The sequence below is a fragment of the Myxine glutinosa genome, chromosome 1, assembly GCF_964187855.1.
Source record: "Myxine glutinosa chromosome 1, kmMyxGlut1.1, whole genome shotgun sequence".
Taxonomy (NCBI): Eukaryota; Metazoa; Chordata; class Myxini; order Myxiniformes; family Myxinidae; genus Myxine; species Myxine glutinosa.
The window spans coordinates 48,930,675-48,955,536 of NC_136261.1; the positions used below are offsets into that span (position 1 = coordinate 48,930,675).

General features: G+C 49.9%; 1 protein-coding gene across 1 annotated transcript; it reads right to left on the reverse strand.

Annotated features, from left to right (window-relative positions):
• Positions 1 to 1,004: 1,004 nt before the first annotated feature.
• Positions 1,005 to 24,180, reverse strand: LOC137423595 (glutathione peroxidase 7). The gene is made up of 3 exons (XM_068110915.2): positions 23,668 to 24,180; positions 1,952 to 2,213; positions 1,005 to 1,645 (listed from the first exon to the last, which is right to left on the reverse strand). Exons 1-3 carry the CDS (start codon positions 23,848 to 23,850, stop codon positions 1,482 to 1,484), a joined length of 609 nt encoding a protein of 202 aa, XP_067967016.1. The 5' UTR covers positions 23,851 to 24,180; the 3' UTR covers positions 1,005 to 1,481.
• Positions 24,181 to 24,862: the final 682 nt, after the last annotated feature.

Below are 24,862 nucleotides of genomic sequence, written 5' to 3' on the forward strand. Positions count from 1 at the left end.
ATTCTCTGCATTCAACAGCATTTCCATATATCTCTTCCATCTTCCTTTAATTCCATCTGGGTCCACAACGATTTGTCCCACTTCATCCTTCAAGCAACCCCCATCACATCACACCTCTCTTTCGCTATCTGCTTTGCAATCCTGAATACCACTCTCTGACCCTCTTCCGAATCCAAGCGTTCTCCGAACATTTTCCTACATGCCTCCTGTGCCTTTGCTACCTCTTTCTTTGCACCCTTCTTGGCTGCCTTATAACTTTCATGCTCTGCTTTTTCTGCCTCAGTACCCTTTGCCTTTTGCCACTCTGTGAACTTCTTCCTCTTCTTGTCAATCCTCTTTCCAACTTCATCATCCCACCACCATGTTTCCGAGTGCCTCGGTGGTCCTTTTGTCCATCCACATACCTCACCAACGGCTCCCAACAGACTTTCTTTCATTGACATCCAACCACGTTCAAGCTCAACCACATCATCCTCTACCCTATTCAGCCTCTCTTTTAATGCCTCCCTCACTTTAATGCCTCCTCACTGGGGTATGTGACAAGGACAAATTAATTCAATGTTGGTTAAGATCCAGACCCGGATACTATAATGTTTAAGTGATTCTTCACCATTAGGAGATATGGCTAAAAACAATACATAGCCCGATATCTCAAAAAGTTATGGACAGATTATGATAATAACTTGGTGGATGAGTTGATTAGTTGACAAGAACAAGCCGATTAGATTTTGGTTCAGGTCCGGATCCAGAACCAGCCTAATCGTGGGATACAAAACGTAAACTGGTCAGCCTGGCAGAGGTATGTGCTCTACCGAGCGACAAGTGAGGTCTTCAGTGTCTCTATAATTCCCATTTTTCTTGCTTATGATTTCCCTTTTCCAAGTGATTATGGTATGCACATTAGCAGTGGTACAGGAATCTCCGCATGCATGTTGTTCCTTAGTTAGGCTTTTTAACCCAATTAAATTATATTATAATTATCAAGATGGCAATAGCAGAAGTGATTTAGAAGATTCTAAAACATCAAAATTCTTTATTTTGCTTGAAACACGGAAATTATCTTTTCCAACAGAAGGCATTCATTGCATGCCAAGTCTCATTCATCCGATGGTAGTTTTGGTTCGTAGCACTTTACTTGAGAAAGCTAAAGAAACAGAAGTACCGTTACTTTTACATAGAATCACAACTGTTGTTGAATGCTTTTTTAAACATTTCAAAGCCTTTTCTTTAAACCTTGGCATATAATTTAAAAGGCTTCTTTCTCAATTAGTCTTATTTGAGTAACTCGTCACTGCCGCTGACATAGAATGATGTTGAAAAGATAAGATGGAGCAAGAGACAAAGCATTGGACCTTGATGAGTAACTTAAATAAGACTAGTTGGGATAGAAGAAGTTCAGCCACAACAGCATTTACTGCAACAATTTCTGTCCTGAGGACGGTCTCCTTGCTCCTGACATTAATTGCCTAATGAGGCCTTGCTCACAGCTCATCTCTCCGACTCAGAATGATCTCTCTAATGAGCTGAATCACATGCGGTCGAATCTCATCCACAGAAGTTTCTGGCCCCCAACCATCTACCACCTTGCCACGTGGATCCACCAAGTACTTCCAAAAGTTCCAACGTGGCTCCTTTCCCGTTGAGTCTGTTGAAAGCACAACAGTGAAATTACCTTAAAACAGTCATTGGTACCAGATCCTTGCATGAAAAATGGCTTTAAACTTCTCCTGAGAAAGAGAGGACTGCACGCTCAGCACGAAAGGATCAAAATGACTCTGCAGTTGTTAAACATAAAAAACACTCTCTCAGCCGCATTTGCTAAACGTCACTTAAAGGGACAACCGAGTATGACTAAAGTTACATAGGGACTCAACGACTTGGCCAAGACACCGACACACTGTTGTGTAAACATGCTAGCCAATGAATGATGTTGCAAATCCTTCACACGTACCAACGAGGAACTTGAAGGCTGGCTCAGTCTTTGACCCAAAGACGGTCGTCTTGGCAAACATTGGGAAGGTGGCGCCATGAACACGACGGGCGAAGGACTCGATTTGTGCATTAGTCCCAGGTTCCTGACTGCCAAATTGGTTGCAGGGGAAGGCGAGAACATTGAAGTGGCGTGGTCCAAAATCCCTCTGCAGACCTTGCAAGGCTTTGTAGTGGTCTTCGGTGTAGCCACAATCACTTGCCACGTTGACTACAAGTGAGGCCTGGGAAAAAAAATAGAAATAAGGTAAGAAAAACAAGAGGGAGAATTGCTTTGCAATACATGTCCCCTACTGGTCCCAAAGAATGTTCTTGTTCCACGCAAAAAGGACATAACTCTGTGAAAAATTAGCAAAACATCCCGAAACTCAATATTTCTCGAAAACTTGTCATAATAAAGCCATGTACCAAGTTTCAGTTGAATATGTTAAAGAGTTTGGAAAAAAGTGCAGAAAAGTACAGGTGAGACAGACCAATGGACAGACCGAGAGCAAACCTATAGTCCCCTCTGGGTGGGGGTCTAATAAATAAGAGGAGAGTGAGATCGTTTAATGGGTGAAGAGATGACAATTTAAATGAAGGAGTAAAGAGAGCAAAATATCATGGACCAACACCAAAGTCAAGAGTGGCTCATGGATAAAAAATGAGGACATAAAAAGAAAGGAATGCAGGATAAGCAAGCAGATAAGTGCAAATAAAGTAAGTAGCTGATGCACATGGAGAGAGAAAAACAGGAGGGCAGGAGGAAGTGGTTACAGGTAGGATTAGAGCTGTTGCGAAAAGAGAATTTGGAATGGTTGGGCAGCAATGCTTGAAAGGGAAAACAAAGAGCAACCATCATACAGATCACGAGGAAATGTCATGCACGTGGATTTGGAGACGAGATATCTTAGCGCATTCGTATTGACCGCCATCTTCAAATGCGAGGAAACAAACCACAAAAAGTTTGCCCAATGAAAAAAAAAAAGTAGGCCGTGTCTGGTTGTACGGTTTGCATGTAGGTTGTGAACATGATATCTCTCCTGGTGTCTTTCAAAAAGGGGAGGTCAATGTGTGTGTGGTGCCCTTGGCAAATTTCCTGCTGGAGTTAGCTGCATAATTAGTGGTACCTGCAAGTAGGTGGGAGTGCTGGGATGTGGATGGATACACATGCACGATCAAGATGCTTGTGACTTTGCATTCGACTTTAGTATTGCACAGACAATCCACATGTTGTGCAATACCTTTGATATAAGTTTTGACTCTTAGTCTATTTAAACAAAACAACACTCCCTTTTAATATGCTCTCCAATATAAAAGACCGAACTTGTAGAATTGAGAATGTAATTGTTGAAGGATTGTACCAGCGTTTATTCCGGGTGCTTTTTTGGCACGAGGGATGTGAAGAACATCTGATTGTAAGTTTCCATGTAACGTAATTGCCTCATGCAATAATCGTTCAGTACGTGCAACTCATGCATCCTTAGGTTTTTAGAGATGGCGCGAGGCATTCTGAGCAAAGTTGAAATAGCCTTTCCGAGACACCAGCATATTGATCATCCAAAAACACACCAATTAAATTATTTAACAATCCATGACAATGCCATGTCTGTCAGAAAATGAGAGGAATTAAATAATTGGACACCTTCGAGCAGGATCTTCCATTAGAGATTTTGCAAGGCTCTCTAACATGAGGAGAGGAACTGTGTATGACCTCAGAAGATGTTATCAAGGCACTGGATGAACAAGAGATGTGTCAAGTGTACATCACAGGATAATGACTCCCGCTCAGGACTGATACATTCACACCGATCCGTCCAGGCGATCGGTTTCAAACTGCCCAGGGTAACTGCAAACACACTCGCTGGACCTTGCAGGATAAGTATGAGCACTGTCTTGAGGTGTATCTGTGATGCAGGGATCTGTGCTTGTCATCCTGTACAGCATCCGAGACCTTGCAGTGGTCAAATCAGCACGTCCAATGGATAAGTGTCAACACGTCCAATAGATAAGTGTCAACACGTCCAATCAATAAGGCAAGTGTTATGTTCAGTGACAATTCCAGGTTGTCTATAGGAGACGCACTATGCGATATGCCCCAGTCTGTGTCATTGTGTGTGTTTGTGAGTGTGTGTGTGAGAGTGTGTGTGTGTGTGTGTGTGTGTGTGTGTGGTGTGTGTGTGTGTAACATTAATAACAAGGGCAAAGCAAAACGTCTTTAAACTTTAGATTTTTCCACATTATACGCAAACATTCCACATGACAAGCTCGTAACCGCATTAGACAGAGCAATAGATAAAGCATTTGCAGGAGGTAATAAAGTATACATTTGTGGTGCTGTGCACACACGACTCGATTGCCAGAGAGGTAGGCCACAACGCGTTGATACAACAAGAGTCTTTATTCAGAGCTCGCACTTCAGCACTGGGCGGGCTCGAGCTTAGAGCCCGCATATATGTCCCGAGGCCACGCCTTGCCCCCGGGCGTGGCCGATCGGCCGAAAGGCGGGGCATGCATTTCAGTTCCCCGCCTGGACGCTCGCGCCACCCACTGGTGCGCGGAATTATTGTCCCTTGTGCCCGCCACATGCGCCCCCCCAGAATTCCCGTGCACCTGAAGGGTGAGCTTGCGGGGAAGCCGGATGATCCGGCCGAAACGCCCCCTGGCGATGCGTGCAGGGCTGGGGGGTAGCGGGACGGCGGGGCTGGGGGGTGCCGGGGGTCTGACCGCCGGGGGGCGGCCTCGACGCGGAGGCAGAGCTGCTTGCGGGGGGTGGTCCAGATCGAGGTGGGCCGGCTTGAGGCGGTCCACGAAGATACGATCCGGGGCACCGCTGATGTCGACGGTGAAATATTTGTCCCTGGTCTCCAGCACGCGGAAGGGCCCGTCGTACGGAGGCCGTAGCGGTGCCCGGTGGGCGTCGTGCCGGACGAAGACGTACTCCGCCGTGCGAAGCTCCGGCGCGACTTGGGAGGACGGGCAACCGTGGTGTGCCGTCAGCACCGGGGCGAACCTCCGGGCGGTCTCCTGCAGGGTGGAGCGCTGTTGTGCCGCGGACCAAGGAGCCATGGAGTCGGGGATAAATTTGCTCGGTACCTGTAGTGGTTGCCCGAAGACCAGCTCTGCCGAGGACGCGTGCAGGTCGTCCTTGGGCGCCGTCCTGAGGCCCAGCAGGACCCAGGGGAGCCTGTCGGCCCAGCTGCCGTCGCAGAGGCTGGCCCGGAACGCGGCCTTCATCGAGCGATGAAAGCGCTCGCACAGGCCATTGGCATGGGGGTGGTAGGCCGTGGTGCGGTGCAGTTTGATGCCGAGCCCTTGCGCCACTGGCCCCAGAGCTCCGAGGTGATCTGGGGGCTGCGGTCGGACGAGATGTCCGAGGGGGCGCCGAACCGGGCAACCCAAGTGGCGATGAAGGCTTGTGCCACATCCGCCGCAGATGTCACGGCCAATGTCACGGCCTCCGGCCACCGTGTGGTGCGGTCCACCATGGTGAGGAGGTGGGTCAACCCCCGCGAGGGGGGCAGAGGTCCCACCAAAGCGACGTGGACGTGGTCGAACCGACGCTCGGGCACCGTAAACGGGGCCAACGGGGCCTGGTTGTGGCGGTGGACCTTTGCGCGCTGGCACGCGAGGCACATCCTGGCCCAGTCGCGGACGTCCTTCCTGAGGCCATGCCAGACCAACTTCGCCGCGATGAGCTTCTGGGAGGCCTTCGTGCCAGGGTGGGACAGGCCGTGGATCACGTCGAAAACCGGGCGCTGCCAGCCAGCGGGCACGTTGGGGCGAGGCCGGCGGAGGGAGACGTCGCACAGGAGGGCCGCGCCCGCGACGTCGAATGGCACCTCGGTGACGCAGAGGCCCGTGACGGCGGTCCGCAAGGCCTGGACGCCGGGGTCGGCGGTCTGGTCCTCCGCCATCCGGGCATAGTCGATCCCGAGGTGGACCGCGTGCACGACGGACTGGGAAAGACAATCCGCCACCGGGTTGTCTTTACCCGCGACGTGACGGATGTCCGTCGTGTACTCGGACACGGCAGAGAGGTGATGCTGCTGCAGTGCCGACCATGGCTCGGCGACCTTGGCCATCGCGAACACAAGGGGCTTGTGGTCGACAAAAGCCATGAACGGGCGGCCCTCGAGCAGATGGCGGAAGTGTCGGACCGCCAGGTGGAGCCCGAGCAGCTCGTGGTCGAAGGTGCTGTAGCGGCGTTCATGTGGGCGAAGCTGCCGGCTATAAAACGCCAGCGGCTGCCAAGCACCACGCATCCACTGCTCATGCACCGCGCCCACCGCGTAGTCCGACGCGTCGGTGGTGAGGGCGATCGGTGCATCCGGCGCCGGGTGCGCCAGCATGGTGGCGTTGGCCAGGGCCAGCTTTGCGCCCGCAAACACCGCGGACATCGGCTCCGACCAGGCGATGTCACCTTTGCCCGGCTTGCCCCGGAGGGCCTCGTGCAGGGGGCGGAGGAGCTGGGCGACGTGGGGCACGAAGCGGTGGTAAAAATTTACCATGCCCAGGAACTCCTGGAGCCCCTTGATCGTGCGGGGGCACGGGAAATCCCTGACCGCCTCCACCTTGGCCGGTAAAGGGACGGCCCCGTGCCTGGTGATGCGGTGCCCCAAGAAGTCGATGGCGGCGATGCCGAAACGGCACTTTGCGGGGTTGATGATCAGGCCATGCTAGCCCAGGCATTCGAAAAGCGTGCGGAGGTGGAGCAGGTGCTCCTCCCGGGACGCGCTCGCGACTAGGATGTCATCCAGGTAGACATAGATGAAAGGTAAGTCGCGCAAGACGCTGTCCATGAGCCGTTGGAACGCCTGGGCCGCATTCTTCAACCCAAAAGGCATTCGCAGGAACTCAAAGAGGCCGAAAGGGGTGATGACGGCCGTCTTTGGGACATCGTCCGGTTGGACGGGGACCTGGTGGTAGCCCCGGATGAGGTCCACCTTGGAGAACATGGTCGTGTTTGCCAACCGGGCGGAAAAGTCCTGGATATGCGGGACTGGGTAGCAGTCGGGGGTGATGGCATCATTGAGCCGGCGGTAGTAACCACACGGCCGCCATCCTCCGCCGGGCTTCGGCACAATGTGCAGAGGAGAAGCCCAAGCGCTGTTGGAGCGCCGTACGATCCCCAGCCGTTCCAGCGTGGCGAACTCCGCTTTCGCCATGGCGAGCTTCGTGGTGTCGAGTCGGCGTGCCCGGGTGTAGACCGGCGGCCCAACCGTGGGGATATGGTGCTCCACCCCATGTTTGACGGCCACCGCTGAGAAGGTGGGCCGCGTGAGGGCCGGGAAACTGGTGAGGAGGCGGGTAAACTCGTCCGCTGCCGTTAGCGTGCAGACTAACCTCGCCGGGACGGAACCTTTCAGCAAGCCGCTTGGCAAGCCGCTCGGTGAGCCGCTCAGCGAGCTGCTCAACGAGCCGCTCAGCGAACAAGCGAGCGAGCTGAAGGTTTCGGCCTGGACGAGACGTCTGCGCTTAGCGTCGACCAACTGCCCATGCGCACATAGGAAGTCCGCGCCGAGCAGGGCCATTGGCACGCTGGCGGTAACGAACGACCATTGAAAGCGCTGCCCTCTGAACCGCAGTGAGAGGCAACGCTTCCCGAATGTGCGGATGGGTGTACCGTTGGCGGCAAGCAAAGCGGGGCCCGGGCCCGCGGCTTGCTTGTTGGACGTGGAGGCAGGGAGGATGCTTACCTGCGCTCCCGTGTCGCAAAGAAAACCGCGCCTGGACAAGGTGTCCGTGATGAACAGGAGGCTGCCGGAATGGCCGACGCTCATGGCCGCCAGTGAGCGCCGGCCCGACCCGTCAAAAGAACACGGCGGGCGGCACGTTTTAGCCTTGCGGCCGAACCTGGCATGGTAGTAGCACCAGGTTTGCGGCGGTGGCCCCCATGGCGGCCATGCCGGTGGCGGCGGCGGTAGTGGGCGGGGCGTAGCAGCGGCCATGAGGGAAGCAGGGGGCGCTGTAGCCTCCGCGCCGGGACCCACTACTGCAGCACCGTTCACCGACCGCGTGTCGCAGGCCGCGAAATACTTGTCGGCCTCTCCAGCCAGGGCGCGGGGTACCGTTATTTTGGAACCGGCCAGTGTGAGGTGCATCTGTACAGGTAGCTGGCGTAGGAAAAGTACTCGGAATAAGAAATCCGGGCGCCGGTCTCCAAGCAGCGACAGCATGAATTCCATCCGGACGGATGGTCGTGTGTCGCCGAGGGCGGGAAGGTCCAGGAGGCGGTCGGCACGTTCGACCTCTGTGAGCCCGAACGTGGCGAGGAGGAGACGTTTGAGCGCCTCGTACTTGTGGTCGCCCGGCGGGCGCCGAAGGATGGACACGACGTGGGCAGCAGTGCCGGGCCCGAGGGCGGCGACCACGTTGTAGTACCGGGTCTCATCTGCCGTGATGCCCCGGAGGTGAAATTGAGCCTTTGCCTGCACAAACCAAACGTCGGCTTGCGCTTCCCAAAACTCCGGGAGGTTGATTGCGAAGGCGTTGGTAGCCATGGCGCGTTCGGGGGTCAGCAACGGCTGAACCAATCGGGGTCACCAGTGTGGTGCTGTGCACACACGACTCGATTGCCAGAGAGGTAGGCCACAACGCGTTGATACAACAAGAGTCTTTATTCAGAGCTCGCACTTCATCACTGGGCGGGCTCGAGCTTAGAGCCCGCATATATGTCCCGAGGCCACGCCTTGCCCCCGGGCGTGGCCGATCGGCCGAAAGGCGGGGCATGCATTTCAGTTCCCCGCCTGGACGCTCGCGCCACCCACTGGTGCGCGGAATTATTGTCCCTTGTGCCCGCCACACATTAATGTATATCAAAACAGAGCACACTGGTCTGTAAAGGATAATCAATATTCATGCAGCTTTTCAAAAAGTAAACTCAAAGAAAGTATTCAATTTCTCCTAAACAACAGTTTCTTTACATTTGGCAAAAAGATACTCCAGCAGACAGTGGGCATACCCTTGGGTTCAGATCCGGCCCCTTTCTTTGCAAATTTGTTGTGCAGGAATAAATTAACAACTGCACGAAGTTGTGGAAACATCTTCAGGTTCATTGATGATTTGTTGGCAATTAATGATGGATTTGTATTTGAACAGCTTAATGATATTTATACAAAATAACTTGAATTAAAAAAGGAAAACCAATCTTCCACTTCAGTTTCCTTTTTAGAATTACAAATCGATATCAATAATAAAAAAATTCACACCAAATTATTTGATAAACGAGATACTTTTCCATTCCACATTGTCCGAATGCCTTTCTGAGACAGCAACATTCCCAAAAAGCTATTTTATGGTACGGTTGCAAGTGAAATAATTAGAACTGTGACAGCAACCACACACAGCTCTGAACTGGTCAATAAATTACAACAACTAGTCAGACATATGTTAGCACAGGGAGCTGCAGTTGGTAGATTAAAACAAGTTTTCTTTGATATCACAAAACGACACCAAATCGAATTAGTAAAATACAATACTGTTGCGGCACCCAACGTCGGCCTCTGTTCCCCTTATCGAGGGGGGATTAATCCCCTCGTCTATGACTGGCCGAAGTGGTCCCTGACGCTGCACAGCTCCCTCCGGAAAGGCAGGTGCGCAACCCCGTTCGCGTCCGCGGACACATGTTAATTGCCGAGCGGTTTAGCAACCGCGGCACGAACCATTTAACAGAAACTAAACCCGATCCTTAAACGTTGGCCAAAATCGCGCCACAGGTATTCAATGAGGGAAAAGACAAGGACGAAACGGATGTGAAGAAGAAGAAGAAGAAGACAAAAGTAAGAGGAACAAATATGATTTATTACTATTATTTACAAGTCAAAAAGAAACCAAGGAAGGAGGAAGAATAATAAAATAAAGACAGAAGGAGTAAGAAGACACAGTGCAAATATTAGCTTACCTATAAACAGTCTTACTTAACCCAGGACAAGACACACAAAACAGACGACAATCAAACTCACACGAATGGGGAATGAAGGCAGGAACGAATGGCGGGAAGGAGAGGAAGGTTCAGCTGGAGCAGAGGAATGGCTGGACGGATGAGGAGGTGGGATCACGAGGTGGGAAGGATCCGGGTGGTTGGGATGATCGCGGCTCGAGTTGGGCAGCCGCCGACTCTCCTCAACCGTCTCTCGTACGGCGACGTTGCTTCGAGGCTGCAACTGCCGTCACCGCTCAAAGCTGCCGTGGTCAAAACTGCGAGGGTTCAAGCTCCGATGGTTCAAGCTGCGATCTCTGCTGCATCTGACGTGGGGGCGTTGCGTGACGGGTTCTCTCTCCGACGCATCTCCCCGTGGGGGCTGATGCAATGGGTTTTATAACCCCACCCTCTTGAGCCATACCCACTCATCCTTGGTTGGTCGGCAAGGGCTGGCTCACTCCTCCTTCCGATGACGAGGGGCGGAGACACGCCTGCAAGGTGGCTCCCCCCCCCCTTTTCTCCGAGATTACCTCGTGGCTAATGGAGTCTTGCGGCGAAGAACACAACCCCAAAGCAGCAGCGGCGAACGCCGCCTTGCTGGCAGGTTTTCGGAGGCCATGGGGATATTTCAGGGGATTCTACCTTATTTCTATTTGATGCAATGCAGTGTCAACTAGTGGGAACAGAGCCTTCAACTACATAGAATAAGGAGATAACTATTTAAGAGGGTATATGATTGGCTACGTGTATGTATATGGAGTAACTAGGAGGACGACCTATTACCTTTACACACGGAGGGTGATATTTACAACAATTCTCATTACACTTACAACAATACAAAAAAAAACAGGATTCTCAAATCCGCAACAATACGAATAGTAAAAATATTATTCACGAGATCTTTAAGTAAATACAGTACAATATAATAATTAAATCTATATATATATAAAACACAGTTTGTGTGTGTGTGTGTGTGTGTGTGTGTGTAATGTTACCGATAGACTCCTAAATGGAGAGGCTCACGTACTTGATATTTGGCACAGACATGGCCATTGAGCCTGGGAAGAACATGGTCGACCTAAAAATTTATTTCATAATAATTTTTTTACCATATTTTTACCTCAGCGCATTTCAGCGAGGAATATTATGCACGGGATCTGACCGGTGGCAGAGCAGCGCACTGATTCGCTCAGAGCGATCACGTGATGTTCCTTGCCACCATTAACTCAGTTACGTGTTCGCACGTATTTCAGAGCGAAAAGCGATTGCGTTTTTTCACATTTCAGCGAGGAACATTGCCATTCACACCACATAGGTTTTTTTTTCTTTCATCTTTAGATCCATATTTTCTTTCAGTGAGGAATATTATCAGCGAGTCGGGACCCCTTCCCCTTCCTACGAAATTCATCCTGACTTCGCCCCTAGGAGGGTAGAGGGGTATCTGTAGGTAACGGGGACCTTTATTTGGCGAAGATTGGGCAAAAATTGACCGAGTTATTCAAAATATGGAGTTATATAAAATTGAGTTTTTAAGGCTGAAACGCAGTGACGTCACCACGTCCCACGACACGACTTTCGATTCTGAGGAGATTTTGTTTCATTGTGCACGCCTTCATTTTATTTCCAAATTAGAATCTGTTTCAATTTCTGCCACAAACATGACATCCGTGCATCGAGTGCGGTATTTTATTTGGTAAAAATCGGTCGATTTGAAGTGGTAAAAATAAAATGCGATCGTGGAAAGTCGTAGCGAGGGGCCATTTTGAATCTGTTTTCGATTACCACACCGGGTTACTTGTGGGGGATAGGAAATTTATTTCATAATATTTTTTTACCATATTTTTACCTCAGCGCATTTCAGCGAGGAATATTATGCATGGAATCTGACCGGTGGCAGAGCAGCGTGCTGATTCGCTCAGAGCGATCACGTGATGTTCCTTGCCGCCATTAACTCAGTTACGCATTCGCACGTATTTCAGAGCGAAAAGCGATTGCGTTTTTTCACATTTCAGCGAGGAACATTGCCATTCACACCACATAGGTTTTTGTTACTTTCATCTTTAGATCCATATTTTTTTTCAGCGAGGAATATTATACACGGATTCTGACCGGTGGCAGAGCAGCGCGCTGATTCGCTGAGAGCGATCACGTGATGTTCCATGCCCGCCGCCAGTTGGCTTCACTTTTCACGGAGTATGAGCGTTCTATATATTTTCAATTCAGTGCGCCCGACTCGCTCACGTACTTGATTTGTGGCATAGACATGGCCATTGGGCCTTCACGGTGTAATTTGTGCGAGGCTTTTGTCCGAGTGAGCTTGAGTCGAGAGGGCGAATGTACGGGTTGGGAATGTACGGGTCTCCCTTCCCCCACCCGGCAACGCCGGTACTGGAGGGCGTCACAGGATCGGTGAGTCTCCAAAATCCGCTTTGTGCTGTTGCGAAGATTCAGGACGATGTCGCGATTGTTGTGCTGCTCTCCGACCATGAGAACTGCAATGTCATTGTTGACTGGCCCTCCCCTTCCCTCCCCCCCCCTCCGTCCTCCCCTCCCCCCCCCCCTCCGTCCTTCCCTCCCCCTCCCTTCCCTCCCCCTCCCTTCCTCCTCCACCCTACCCCTCCCCCTCCCTTCCCCCCCTCCCTTTTCCCCCTCCCCCTCCCTTTTCCCCCTCCCTTTTCCCCCTCCCCCTCCCTTTTCCCCCTCCCCCTCCCCCTCCCTTTTCCCCCTCCCCCTCCCCCTCCCTTTTCCCCCTCCCCCTCCCCCTCCCTTTTCCCCTTCCCCCTCCCCCTCCCCCTCCCTTTTCCCCCTCCCCCTCCCCCTCCCTTTTCCCCCTCCCCCTCCCCCTCCCTTTTCCCCCTCCCCCTCCCCCTCCCTTTTCCCCCTCCCCCTCCCTTTTCCCCCTCCCCCTCCCCCTCCCTTTTCCCCCTCCCCCTCCCTTTTCCCCCTCCCCCTCCCTTTTCCCCCTCCCCCTCCCTTTTCCCCCTCCCCCTCCCTTTTCCCCCTCCCTTTTCCCCCTCCCCCTCCCCCTCCCTTTTCCCCCTCCCCCTCCCCCTCCCTTTTCCCCCTCCCCCCTCCCCCTCCCTTTTCCCCCCTCCCCCTCCCTTTTCCCCCTCCCCCTCCCCTCCCTTTTCCCCCCTCCCCCTCCCCCTCCCTTTTCCCCCCTCCCCCTCCCCCTCCCTTTTCCCCCTCCCCCTCCCCCTCCCTTTTCCCCCCTCCCCCTCCCCCTCCCTTTTCCCCCTCCCCTCCCCCTCCCTTTTCCCCCTCCCCCTCCCTTTTCCCCCTCCCCCTCCCTTTTCCCCCTCCCCCTCCCCTTTCCCCCTCCCCTTTCCCCCTCCCCCTTTCCCCCTACCCCTCCCCCTTCCCCCCTCCCCCTTCCCCTCCCCCTTCCCCCCTCCCCCTTCCCCTCCCCCTTCCCCCCTCCCCCTTCCCCCCTCCACCTCCCCCCTCCCCCTCCCCTCCCACCTCCACCTCCCCCTCCCCCTTCCCCTCCCCCCTCCTCCTCTCCCATCCCTCCCCCTCCCCCCCTCTCCTCCCCCCTCTTCTCCCTCACGTTTATACATGGAATGCCGGGTACTTCCCCCCCCCCTCTTCTCCCCTCCCCCCCTCCCCCCCCCCTCTCCTCCCCTCCCCCCTCTTCTCCCCCCCCCCTCTCCTCCCCTCCCCCCCCCTCTCCTCCCCTCCCCCCTCTTCTCCCCTCCCCCCCCTCTTCTCCCCTCCCCCCCTCTCCTCCCCTCCCCCCTCTCCTCCCCTCCCCCCCGTTCCCCTCCCCTCCTCTTCCCCCTCCCCTCCCCTCCCCCACCCGGCAATGCCGGGTACTTCTGCTAGTATACTATAAATCAATGTTGCTAGGAATCAGTGGTTGCTAGGATACGGTAGCATGCAAAAAACCGTTATAGGTGAAAGAACATTCGAAATACAGTTTGATCCAGAGGTTGGTGGTGTGATCATGCTGGCTGGTAGATATGGTTTATTTAAGGTAAGATGTGCATGATTTAATGTATTATCCTATTATGGAGTGTGGAAGGAAATTTATAAATATATGATAATACTGTTGCGGATCCCCGGTTTTGTCGACGTACTAAAGGGGGTGGGTGAAGTGTTTCCTACACTTCACCCCCCCCCCCCCCAACCCCTTGTGCTGGACATGTTTCCCTACAAACCCCGGATCCACAGGGAGGTCAACGGCCGCGACGAAGGTCGTGCCTGGCGAGTTGCGAAGCCTCTCCTCAGTGAAAGACACATGAAAGCCCGCTTGGAGTTTGCAAAAAAGCACCTAAAGGACTCTCAGAATGTGAGAAACAAGATTCTGTGGTCTGATGAAACCAAGATTGAACTGTTTGGCTTCCGTCTGGCCACTCTGCCATAAAGCCCTGATCGGTGGAGTGTTGCATTGATAGTTGTCTTTCTGGAAGTTTCACCCATCTCCACACAGGATCTCTGGAGCTCTGTTGTTGGCTGCTGTCTCCACATGTGGATGGGTTTCAGGAGATGGATTGGAGTGCCACAATGTCATCTATGATGCCCTTTCCTGGACCAATATGTACCACCCATTATTCATTCAATGATGTTCACTGTTGCTTTGTGAAAATTATTAACTTCCACAACACTGGCTGGTTGGCTATGAAACCTGTCATTCCCCAATATGTCAAAGAAATGAATAATTTATGTGATGTGGTAGGTATCGCCCAGTCAGTGGACCTTCTGAGCAGGATTTCTCCATCCTGAAGATGCCCAGTCGGCGGCACTGTCGTTGCTGGACATGGTCATGTCAGACTTTCCTGCAAATCTATCATTCACTTCATTCATTTGCCTCCCCTTCGTTCATCTGCTGGTTACCATATTGTTGGCCATCTTCAGAGCGTTGACCAGGTAATGCCACATGGTCTGGAATGTGGTTTAGTATCTCCTTCAAAAATGGTCAAGCATTGCTTTCGTTGCTCCATTGTTTGCCGTTTCATGCCCCTTGACTCCATTGTTATCTGCCCTACAACATTGGTACTGTATACTGAAGTTAGCAGCATCGTACTTGCTATCAATCATCTTGTCTTTTCCAGCTGGGAATGCCAATGCAACCAATCTAAACCTTTGGTCACGTTAAATGACCTAAAATTGAATGTACCCACCCTAGGAGAGCTACATTTTCCAACCATTTCCAATCCTCCACATTCTAGTGTGAACTGGTCAAGTCGGTCTCAGTAACATGGTCTTCATCAATTCCATCACTCAAGAAAGAAGGAGTCCTTGTGGGCACAACTTGCAACAAGATTAGGTGCTGACCATCGTCGACACCAAAAAAGACTCAGGCTCCCAATCCTTCATTCCTGGCCTTACCCTTACTCCCCATTTGAGAGTTTCCTGAAAATGGAGAGAAGCTTGTACAATCATTAACGCTTCATAAGCAATTGGCCTCTTTAGTGGCAACACTTTGGCCGTCAAATCTTGCATTTCTGTTTTGGATATTCTTCTTCTCATCTTTTGCAGAGATTTTTTTAATGGGGTCATATTCTTTGGGAATAAACATCATTTGTAGACACAATATGCAATAACTGATCCTTTAGATGAGGGATCAATGAGTCTTCCTTCAATCATGAGCAAGGTAATGTCATGTTATGAATGCAACTGATTATATTGCGGTAAACACAATGTTGCCTTTTCTTCAACTTTAATATCACAGCCCATAGCTTCTTCCACTGCTAATCTACTCTGGACAAATTCGTTTTGCTAACTACCAATGAATCCCCTTGAATGAAACATCCATTGTGGGAGAGTGGGAGCCGTAATCGATGTCCTGGACATCGAAATAGAAGTCATGGAAACTTTTCTTGACATCTCCAGAGATTTTTGAAAGGATTAGCTATCTAGTGTGGTTCACTAAACTATTTGATAATCCAATCCAGTCTCCTCTCCTAAAATGGCTGGCGTATTTCATCTGTGGACATTTGGACTCTCAAAGGGGAGTAAGGGTTAGGCCAGGAATGAAGGATTGGGAGCCTGAGTCTTTTTTAGTGGTGAACAGCTGTTTTAAAGACCTGGAGGGTGGAGTGGGATTGAAGAGAGTGAGGGAGTTTGTTCCAGAGGTGGGAGAAAAGAGGAATGAAGGAGTGAAGGTGAGCAAAGAGTCTTGATTTTGGCAGTTTAACCATAAGAGGGTTGCAGGCAGATCTTGTGCGACCTGTAGGAATATTTGCGGGACAGAGCCCAGAGAGAGCTGGGGGGGGCAAGGCCAGAGAGGAGTCGGTAGAAGACGGAAAGACCACCAACCTGCCTGCGGTGAGTGAGTGAGAGGCCCTTGGAGTTAGCTTCATCGCGGGAGATTCCAATGATTCTGAATGCTTTGGTTTCAACAGCGTGAAGACGAGCTAGGTGTGAGGCAGGAGCACCAGCCCAGAGGGGAGAGCAGTATTCCATTGAGCTGCGGATGAAAGCCTTGTATGTGGTGAGGAGCTCATGTGTGCCAAGGAAGGACTTCGCACGACGGAGGATGCCCAGTCGGCGACTGACTTTGGAGGCCAGATTTGAAATGTGGTTTTCCCAGGAAAGATCATGGCAGATAGTGAGACCCAAAAGCTTCAGTGACAGAACTTCTTGGAGAGGATTATTCAGAAAGTGGATGGGAGGGTTGTCCAGTCGGTCTTTTCGGAGAGACATCGTAAGAGTGTGAGATTTGTGAGGATTGAAAGACATGTTCCACTTGTTTGCCCAGTCTGTGATTTTGTCCAGGTCTGCAGAGAGTGAGGAGGCTGCAGACTGCCAATCTGAGGGATGAAGAATGGAGCGACAGAGAGTAGAGTCATCAGCAAAGAGATAGAGAGGATTTTCAAGAGAGTCAGAGAGATCATTGATGAAGACCAGAAAAAGCACAGGGCCCAGAACACTGCCTTGGGGAACTCCAGCCTGAACAGGAAGAGGAGATGAGAGAGAAACCCATTCAGGGCCACACGTTGACTACGACTAGAGAGGAAGTCCGCCAGCCATGCGTGGAGATTTCCATGGATACCAAAAGAGGAGAGTTTGGTGAGCAGAGCGGGGTGCCAGACCGTATCGAAGGCACGTGATATGTCAAGGGAGACAGCTCTAATTTCCTGTTTGGCATTGAGGACTGACATCCATTGTTGTCCACAGCACATCCACAGCTCCATCCATTGTTGAGAAAGCAGAAGCAGCATGTCCAGAGTAGAGTGACCAGGTCTGAAACCAAATTGATGATCAGAGATCAAGCCATTGGAGAAGAGGAAAGATTTCATATCTGAAGCAATGATGGATTCCATGACTTTGCTGATAATTGGGAGAAGGCTGATTGGTCTGTAGTTGCTGGGATCTGTTTTTCCACCTTTTTTGTGCAAAGCGGTGATGTTGGCAGATTTCCAAGCAGATGGCAGATGACCTTGAGCAAAAGAGAGGGTGAAGAGAACAGAGAGAGGGAGTGAAAGAGCGGAAGAACAGGATTTTAGGACCCGTGGGCTGATGCCGTCAGGTCCAGTTGCAGAATCAGAGTCGAGGGTTGACAGAAACTTTTCCACCTTGTCAGGAGGAAAGGACACAGAGTCCAGGAGCAGCTGGGTACGACTGGGTACGGTGGGTACAGAGAGGGATGGGTTTGGGACACAAGATTTAGAGGCAAACACAGGGTTGAGGCATTCAGCTTTTTCACGTGCGGAGTCAGCCGTGTGGCCATTTGAGGTGAGGGAGGGGATGGAGGGGGAACAAACACCAGAAACAGATTTGACCAGATGCCACCAGGATTTGGAAGAGGGAGACAGATAAGAGAGTTCTGTCCTGAGAACGGAGAGATATTGTTTCCTGGCTCTCCTGAGGGTGGACACACACTTGTTTCGGACTTTGTGAAAGGAAACGAGATTTCCTTCTGTTGGATTTGCTTTCCAGGAGACGAAAGCAAGTTGTTTCTGGGCAATAGCCTCACCACAAGATTCCGTGTACCATGGACGGGAGGAAGGGTATGACAACTGAAGACAAGATGGGATAAATCTGTGCATGAGAGAGAGCAATTTACTTTGGAAGAATTCCCAGGATGAGTTGATGTCAGAGGCGGTAGAGATGGGAGACCAGTCCAGATGATTGATGGCTGCTTGAAGACCATGCCAGTTGGCCTGAGTGAAATGCCAGACTCGTCGACGCTGAGGAGGGCTCTCTGAGAATGGTCAGAGAGATGTCCACTTTAACAAGCACATGATCAGATGAGCCGATTGGAGCAGAAGAAGAGCAGCAGACATTTTCAGAAAAGTTAGTCATAACCAAGTCCAGAAGAGAAGATGCTCCGTTGACTGAGATCCGGGTCGGGAAATTGACAGATTGTGTCAGTCCCAGTGAGTCACAGAAGTCCTTTGCTGAAGAGCCATGGCTGGTGAGAGAGGTACCCACACCCAGCCAACTGGCATGGTGACAATTGAAATCACCACATATGAGGAAGAGAGAGTTGGGATGGGAAGATAGAAGTTGGTCCATATTATCAGACAACGAGATGTAGATGGAGTCATCACTGTTTGGTGGACGGTACAACACACATATGAACAAAAGGTGGGAGCGAAGGGGAAGCCGTAGCCAAAGGTATTCCTGGGGGTGAGGTGGAGAGAGGGCAGTGCAGGGCGAGTGAGGAAGAGAGTTTTTTTTATAAAGATAGCAACCCCCCCTCCAGGACGAGGCTCAGGTCTATCATACCGGAGGAGGGAGTAACCTGGGAGAGATACCAAGGAATCAGAGACATCATGAAGGAGGAAAGTTTCTGTTAAGCAGATCACGTCTGGTTTGTCAGAAGCAACCTGTATGGAGAGATCAGTCAAGTTTGAGCGAAGGCCCCAGATGTTTGAGGTCCATACTGTTAAAGAAGAGGAAGGGGGAGCATCGGATACAGAACAGGGGGCGGGGGAGCGGTAGGGTAAGATGTGGAAGAGGAGGAAGAGGTAGGGAGAGCTGTTGAAGGTGTGTCAGAGATTTCAGAATAGCTTGGAGAAAGGGAAGAATGGGGCGGACAAAAGGTTTGATGGTGATTGGGTGAGGCGCAGTGAGGTGTTATTTGAGGAGGGGGAAGAGTGAGGCAGAAGGTTGAGGGAGATGAAAGTGAAAGTTGGAAGGGGGAAGAAGCGGGGAGGACGCTTTGAGGAGGAGGGGTGAGAGGAGAGTCTAGGAGGGGAGGAGTGAGGGAGAGTCTCGGAGGGGAGGGGTGTGGGGGGAGTTTAGGAGGGAAGGGGCAAGGGGGGAGATCTGAAAGGGATGGGTGATGGGGAAGATTTGGAGGGGAGGGGCAAGGGGGAAGACTTGAAAGGGATGGGTGATGGAGAAGATTTGGAGGGGAGGGGCAAGGGGGAATATTTGAAAGAGATGGGTGATGGGGAAGATTTGGAGGGGAGGGGCAAGGTGGTGGATTTGGAGGGGAGGGGTGATGGGCAAGTTTTGAAGGGGAGGGGTGATGGGGAAGTTTTTGAGGGAAGGGGTGATGGGGAAGTTTTGGAGGGAAGGGGTGATGGGGAAGATTTGGAGGGGAGGGGTGAGATTGGATTTTGAAAAATGCACGATTAATGGGAAACGAACATTTCTTGCAAAATGAGTTTCTTGAGACCTTTGAGTCAAAAATACGTTTGAGGACGCTGAAGGATGGGTGGAGTTCTGGAGAGTTTAGGGAATGTATGAAAGAGGCACTGTAACTGTAAGAGATGGAATTTTTTTTTGGAATGAATAGATTTGGTGAGCAAGTCGAAAGCATCCTTTTATAGAAAAAGAAGAAAAAGGTGTTATAGTATATGACAGAATACAGTTCTTCAGAGGACAGTTGAAACATTTTTTAACGACGTGAACACGTGATCACGAACAACGTGGTCGAAGATTCGGCCAATACTTGGTGGATGAGTTGATCAGGCGACAAGAAAAAGCCAATTGGATTTTGGTTCAGGTCTGATTCCAGGTCCGGCCTATCAGTGGGATACAAAATGTAACCTGTTCATATTTGGAGGTATGTGCTCTACCGAGTGCTGTTCTCGTTCTAGTTTATTTTACATTGAGCTAAGGCCCATGGAGGAGCTTACACATAAAGCACAAACCAGACAAAGACGTTGGGAGACATGAGTGTACTTTAACATAAATTACAAACATCAGTGGACAATGGACAAATATATCGCTTTTTGGATTTGAACCTTGGGCTCCAGATATCATGAACCACGAGTGCAGATGAGAAGGCTAAATGTCCTTTTAACATCTTTTGTAGCAATGTCTTTCAAAATATTTCTACATTGTGGGCGCCAGGTTTTAATTTGAGTCTCATATCTGAATTTTCCTTCATTTGCGGAAGCCCTCCATTTATTTTCATTTCTCTTCATCCTTCGCTTCCTTCACTGCCACGTCAGCAACACATGTGCACTCAATTGTGTGCATCGCTCCCTCTCCCCTAAAACCCACCCAATAGCAAGTTTACATAACTCCGTCAAATACAACATAAATACATGAAAGTGTAGAGAAATCGTCACATTCCTGGGTTTTTAAACATCAAAGTGATCCTAAAATAGGCTCCTCGAGTTAGGAGACAAGTTTAGAACTGAGCTCTTTGCATTGAAACATCCATAGGCTGAAGTGCAACTTCATGCTCCTCGAGCCTGATGCGATTCACGATCATCATTTTTAACATCAACCCGAATACCTCCCAGACTACCTCCATCATGATCATGCATGATCACACACAATCATTTTTATCACCATCACCCCCAATACCTCCATCATGATCACGCATGATCAGATAATCATTTTTATCACCATCACCCCAATAACTCCATCATGATCACACATGATCACATCATCATTTTATCACCATCACCCCAATACCTCCATCATGATCACGCATGATCACAATCATTTTTATCACCATCACCCCAATACCTCCATCGTGATCACATAATCATTTTTATCACCATCACCCCAATACCTCCATCATGATCACGCAATCATTTTTATCACCATCACCCCCAATACCTCCATCATGATCACGTGTGATCACACAATCATTTTTATCACCATCACCCCAATACCTCCATCATGATCACGCAATCATTTTTATCACAATCACCCCAATACCTCCATCATGATCACACGTGATCACACAATCATTTTTATCACCATCACCCCAATACCTCCATCATGATCACACGTGATCACACAATCATTTTTATCACCATCACCCCAATACCTCCATCGTGATCATGCATGATCACACAATCATTTTTATCACAATCACCCCAATACCTCCATCATGATTACGCATGATCACACAATCATTTTTATCACCATCACCCCAATACCTCCATCATGATCACAAGTGATCACACAATCATTTTTATCACCATCACCCCAATACCTCCATCATGATCACGCATGATCACGCAATCATTTTTATCACCATCACCCCAATACCTCCATCATGATCACGCATGATCACACAATCATTTTTATCACAATCACCCCAATACCTACATCATGATTACGCATGATCACACAATCATTTTTATCACCATCACCCCAATACCTCCATCATGATCACGCATGATCACACAATCATTTTTATCACCATCACCCCAATACCTCCATCGTGGTCACAATCATTTTTATCACCATCACCCCAATACCTCCATCATGATCATGCAATCATTTTTATTACCATCACCCCAATACCTCCATCATGATCATGCGTGATCACACAATCATTTTTATCACCATCACCCCAATACCTCCATCATGATCACGCGTGATCACATAATCATTTTTATCACAATCACCCCAATACCTCCATCGTGGTCACAATCATTTTCATCACCATCACCCCAATACCTCCATCATGATCACGCGTGATCACATAATCATTTTTATCACAATCACCCCAATACCTCCATCGTGGTCACAATCATTTTTATCACCATCACCCCAATACCTCAATCATGATCACACGTGATCATAATCATTTTATCACCATCACCCCAATAATTCCATCATGATCATGCATGATCACATCATCATTTTATCACCATCACCCCAATACCTCCATCATGATCACATCATCATTTTATCACCATCACCCAAATACCTCCATCATGATCACACGTGATCATAATCATTTTATCACCATCACCCCAATACCTCCATCATGATCACGCATGATCACATCATCATTTTATCACCATCACCCCAATACCTCCATCATGATCACATCATCATTTTATCACCATCACCCCAATACCTCCATCATGATCACACGTGATCATAATCATTTTATCACCATCACCCAAATACCTCCATCATGATCATGCGTGATCACACAATCATTTTGTCACCATCACCCCAATACCTCCATCATGATCATGCATGATCATAATCATTTTATCACCATCACCCCAATACCTCCATCATGATCACGCGTGATCACACAATCATTTTTATCACCGTCACCCCAATACCTCCATCATGATCATGCGTGATCACACAATCATTTTTGTCACCATCACCCCCAATACCTCCATCATGATCACGCGTGATCACACAATCATTTTTGTCACCATCACCCCAATACCTCCATCATGATCACGCATGATCACACAATCATTTTTGTCACCATCACCCCAATACCTTCATCATGATCATGTGTGATCACACAATCATTTTTGTCACCATCACCCCAATACCTCCATCATGATCATGCGTGATCACACAATCATTTTTGTCACCATCACCCCAATACCTCCATCATGATCATGCGTGATCATAATCATTTTTATCACCATCGCCCCAATACCTCCATCATGATCATGCGTGATCAGAATCATTTTATCAACATCACCCCAATACCTCCATCATGAACACGCGTGATCACAATCATTTTTCTCACCATCACGCCAATACCTCCAACATGATCACGTGTGATCACACAATCATTTTTATCACCATCACCCCAATACCTCCATCATGATCACATGTGATCACAATCATTTTTATCACCATCATACCTCCATCATGATCATGCATGATCACAATCATTTTTCTCACCATCACCCCCAATACCTCCATCATGATCACGCGTGATCATACAATCATTTTTATCACCATCACCTCAATACCTTCATCATGATCACACGTGATCACACAATCATTTTTATCACCATCACCCCAATACCTCCATCATGATCACACGTGATCACACAATCATTTTTATCACCATCACCCCAATACCTCCATCATGATCATGCGTGATCACAATCATTTTTATCACCATCACCCCAATACCTCCATCATGATCATGCGTGATCACAATCATTTTTATCACCATCACCCCAATACCTCCATCATGATCACATGTGATCACATAATCATTTCCACGACCATCACCCCAATACCTCCATCATGATCATGCGTGATCACAATCATTTTTATCACCATCACCCCAATACCTCCATCATGATCACATGTGATCACATAATCATTTCCACGAATAACCCCTCCAAAAGAAAGTGTAATTATACCTTAATTATGTTTTTTTAACATCACAACTACCTCCACCATGTGGTATATAGAAAAAGGATGGGGTCAGGGAGGAGGGTGATGGAGGCAGACTTTGAAAAAATTGTGGATGACGGTTTTTGAAATGAAGGTGAGGAAATAAATAATAAAAGTTCTTGGTGAACACTGAAAGTTTATTAAACATCATCTCTTAGCCAAAAGGCCGAGAAGCGAAGTGAGATGGGACTCGGGGAGGGAGGACCTGGGTGGGTCATTCATTGCACACTTACAGATCCACGATACTTCTCCAGGCTCACTTCCTTGCCACGGATGTTTGTGCCGCGGAACGAGTAGAAATCCTGCGCTTTCTGCCACGATCGCGTCATGAGCGTCGCCAGTAGACCGAGGGAGAGCAGCAGCGCCGATCCCAGAATCATGACTCGGCCACGGGTCGCCGCGGGGATCCGGAGCATGGTCGGAGCGCACGTACGAGCCCCGCACGGCCTCGATACAGAGGGTGTGCACGCAACGGTGTCTCCTCCCGAGCCTCGCCCTCTCCTCCTTCCGATAACGGAGTTCGAAAACTATCCGGACGAAATCAGGACAAATTAACGACGAGCGCGTCGAATCATTGAGGAATTTACAAACTTTTAACCAACGGCTGAATTGACCAATCACTGAACTCTACTTTACGATTAGTGTAGCGACGAATTTAATAATGAAATATTCACAAGTTGTATTACTAACTCAACTTCAGGGATGATTCACTACTTACTCAATCATTCACTCATTGCGGAGCGAGTGAATGAATTAGGATGGAATTTCTTTTTCCTCCCCTTTCTCCTCCCACTCGCTCCATTCCTCAAGAGTTCAAATAATAAAGGAGGGTTGAGGCACTTGTTGCTGCCATTAACCTCCTTTGGCATTTGTTGCATCATCAACCATCTTACTTTAACCTTTGTATCATTAACATCAAGTATTACATCATTAACCTTTGTACCTATCTTACTTTTCCCACAGATTTCATTTCCTACAATCTACATGCTAAATTATCTTGCGTTTCCACCTTAAGTTCTTCCTCCCGTCACACTGGTCACAGGTAGACACATGTGGGAGTCGTGGCGTGAGGGGTGGGAGTCGTGGCGTGAGGGGTGGGAGTCGTGGCGTGAAATGTGGGGTTCGTGGCGTGAGGGGTGGCAGTCGTGGCGTGAGGGGTGGGAGTCGTGGCGTGAGGGGTGGGAGTCGTGGCGTGACGGGTGGGAGTCGTGGCGTGAAATGTGGGGTTCGTGGCGTGAGGGGTGGCAGTCGTGGCGTGAGGGGTGGGAGTCGTGGCGTGAGGGGTGGGAGTCGTGGCGTGAGGAGTGGGAGTCGTGGTGTGAGGGGTGGGAGTCGTGGCGTGAGGGGTGGGAGTCGTGGTGTGAGGGGTGGGAGTCGTGGCGTGAGGGTGGTGGGTATGGCGAAGATGGTGGGGATGGCAGGGTTTGT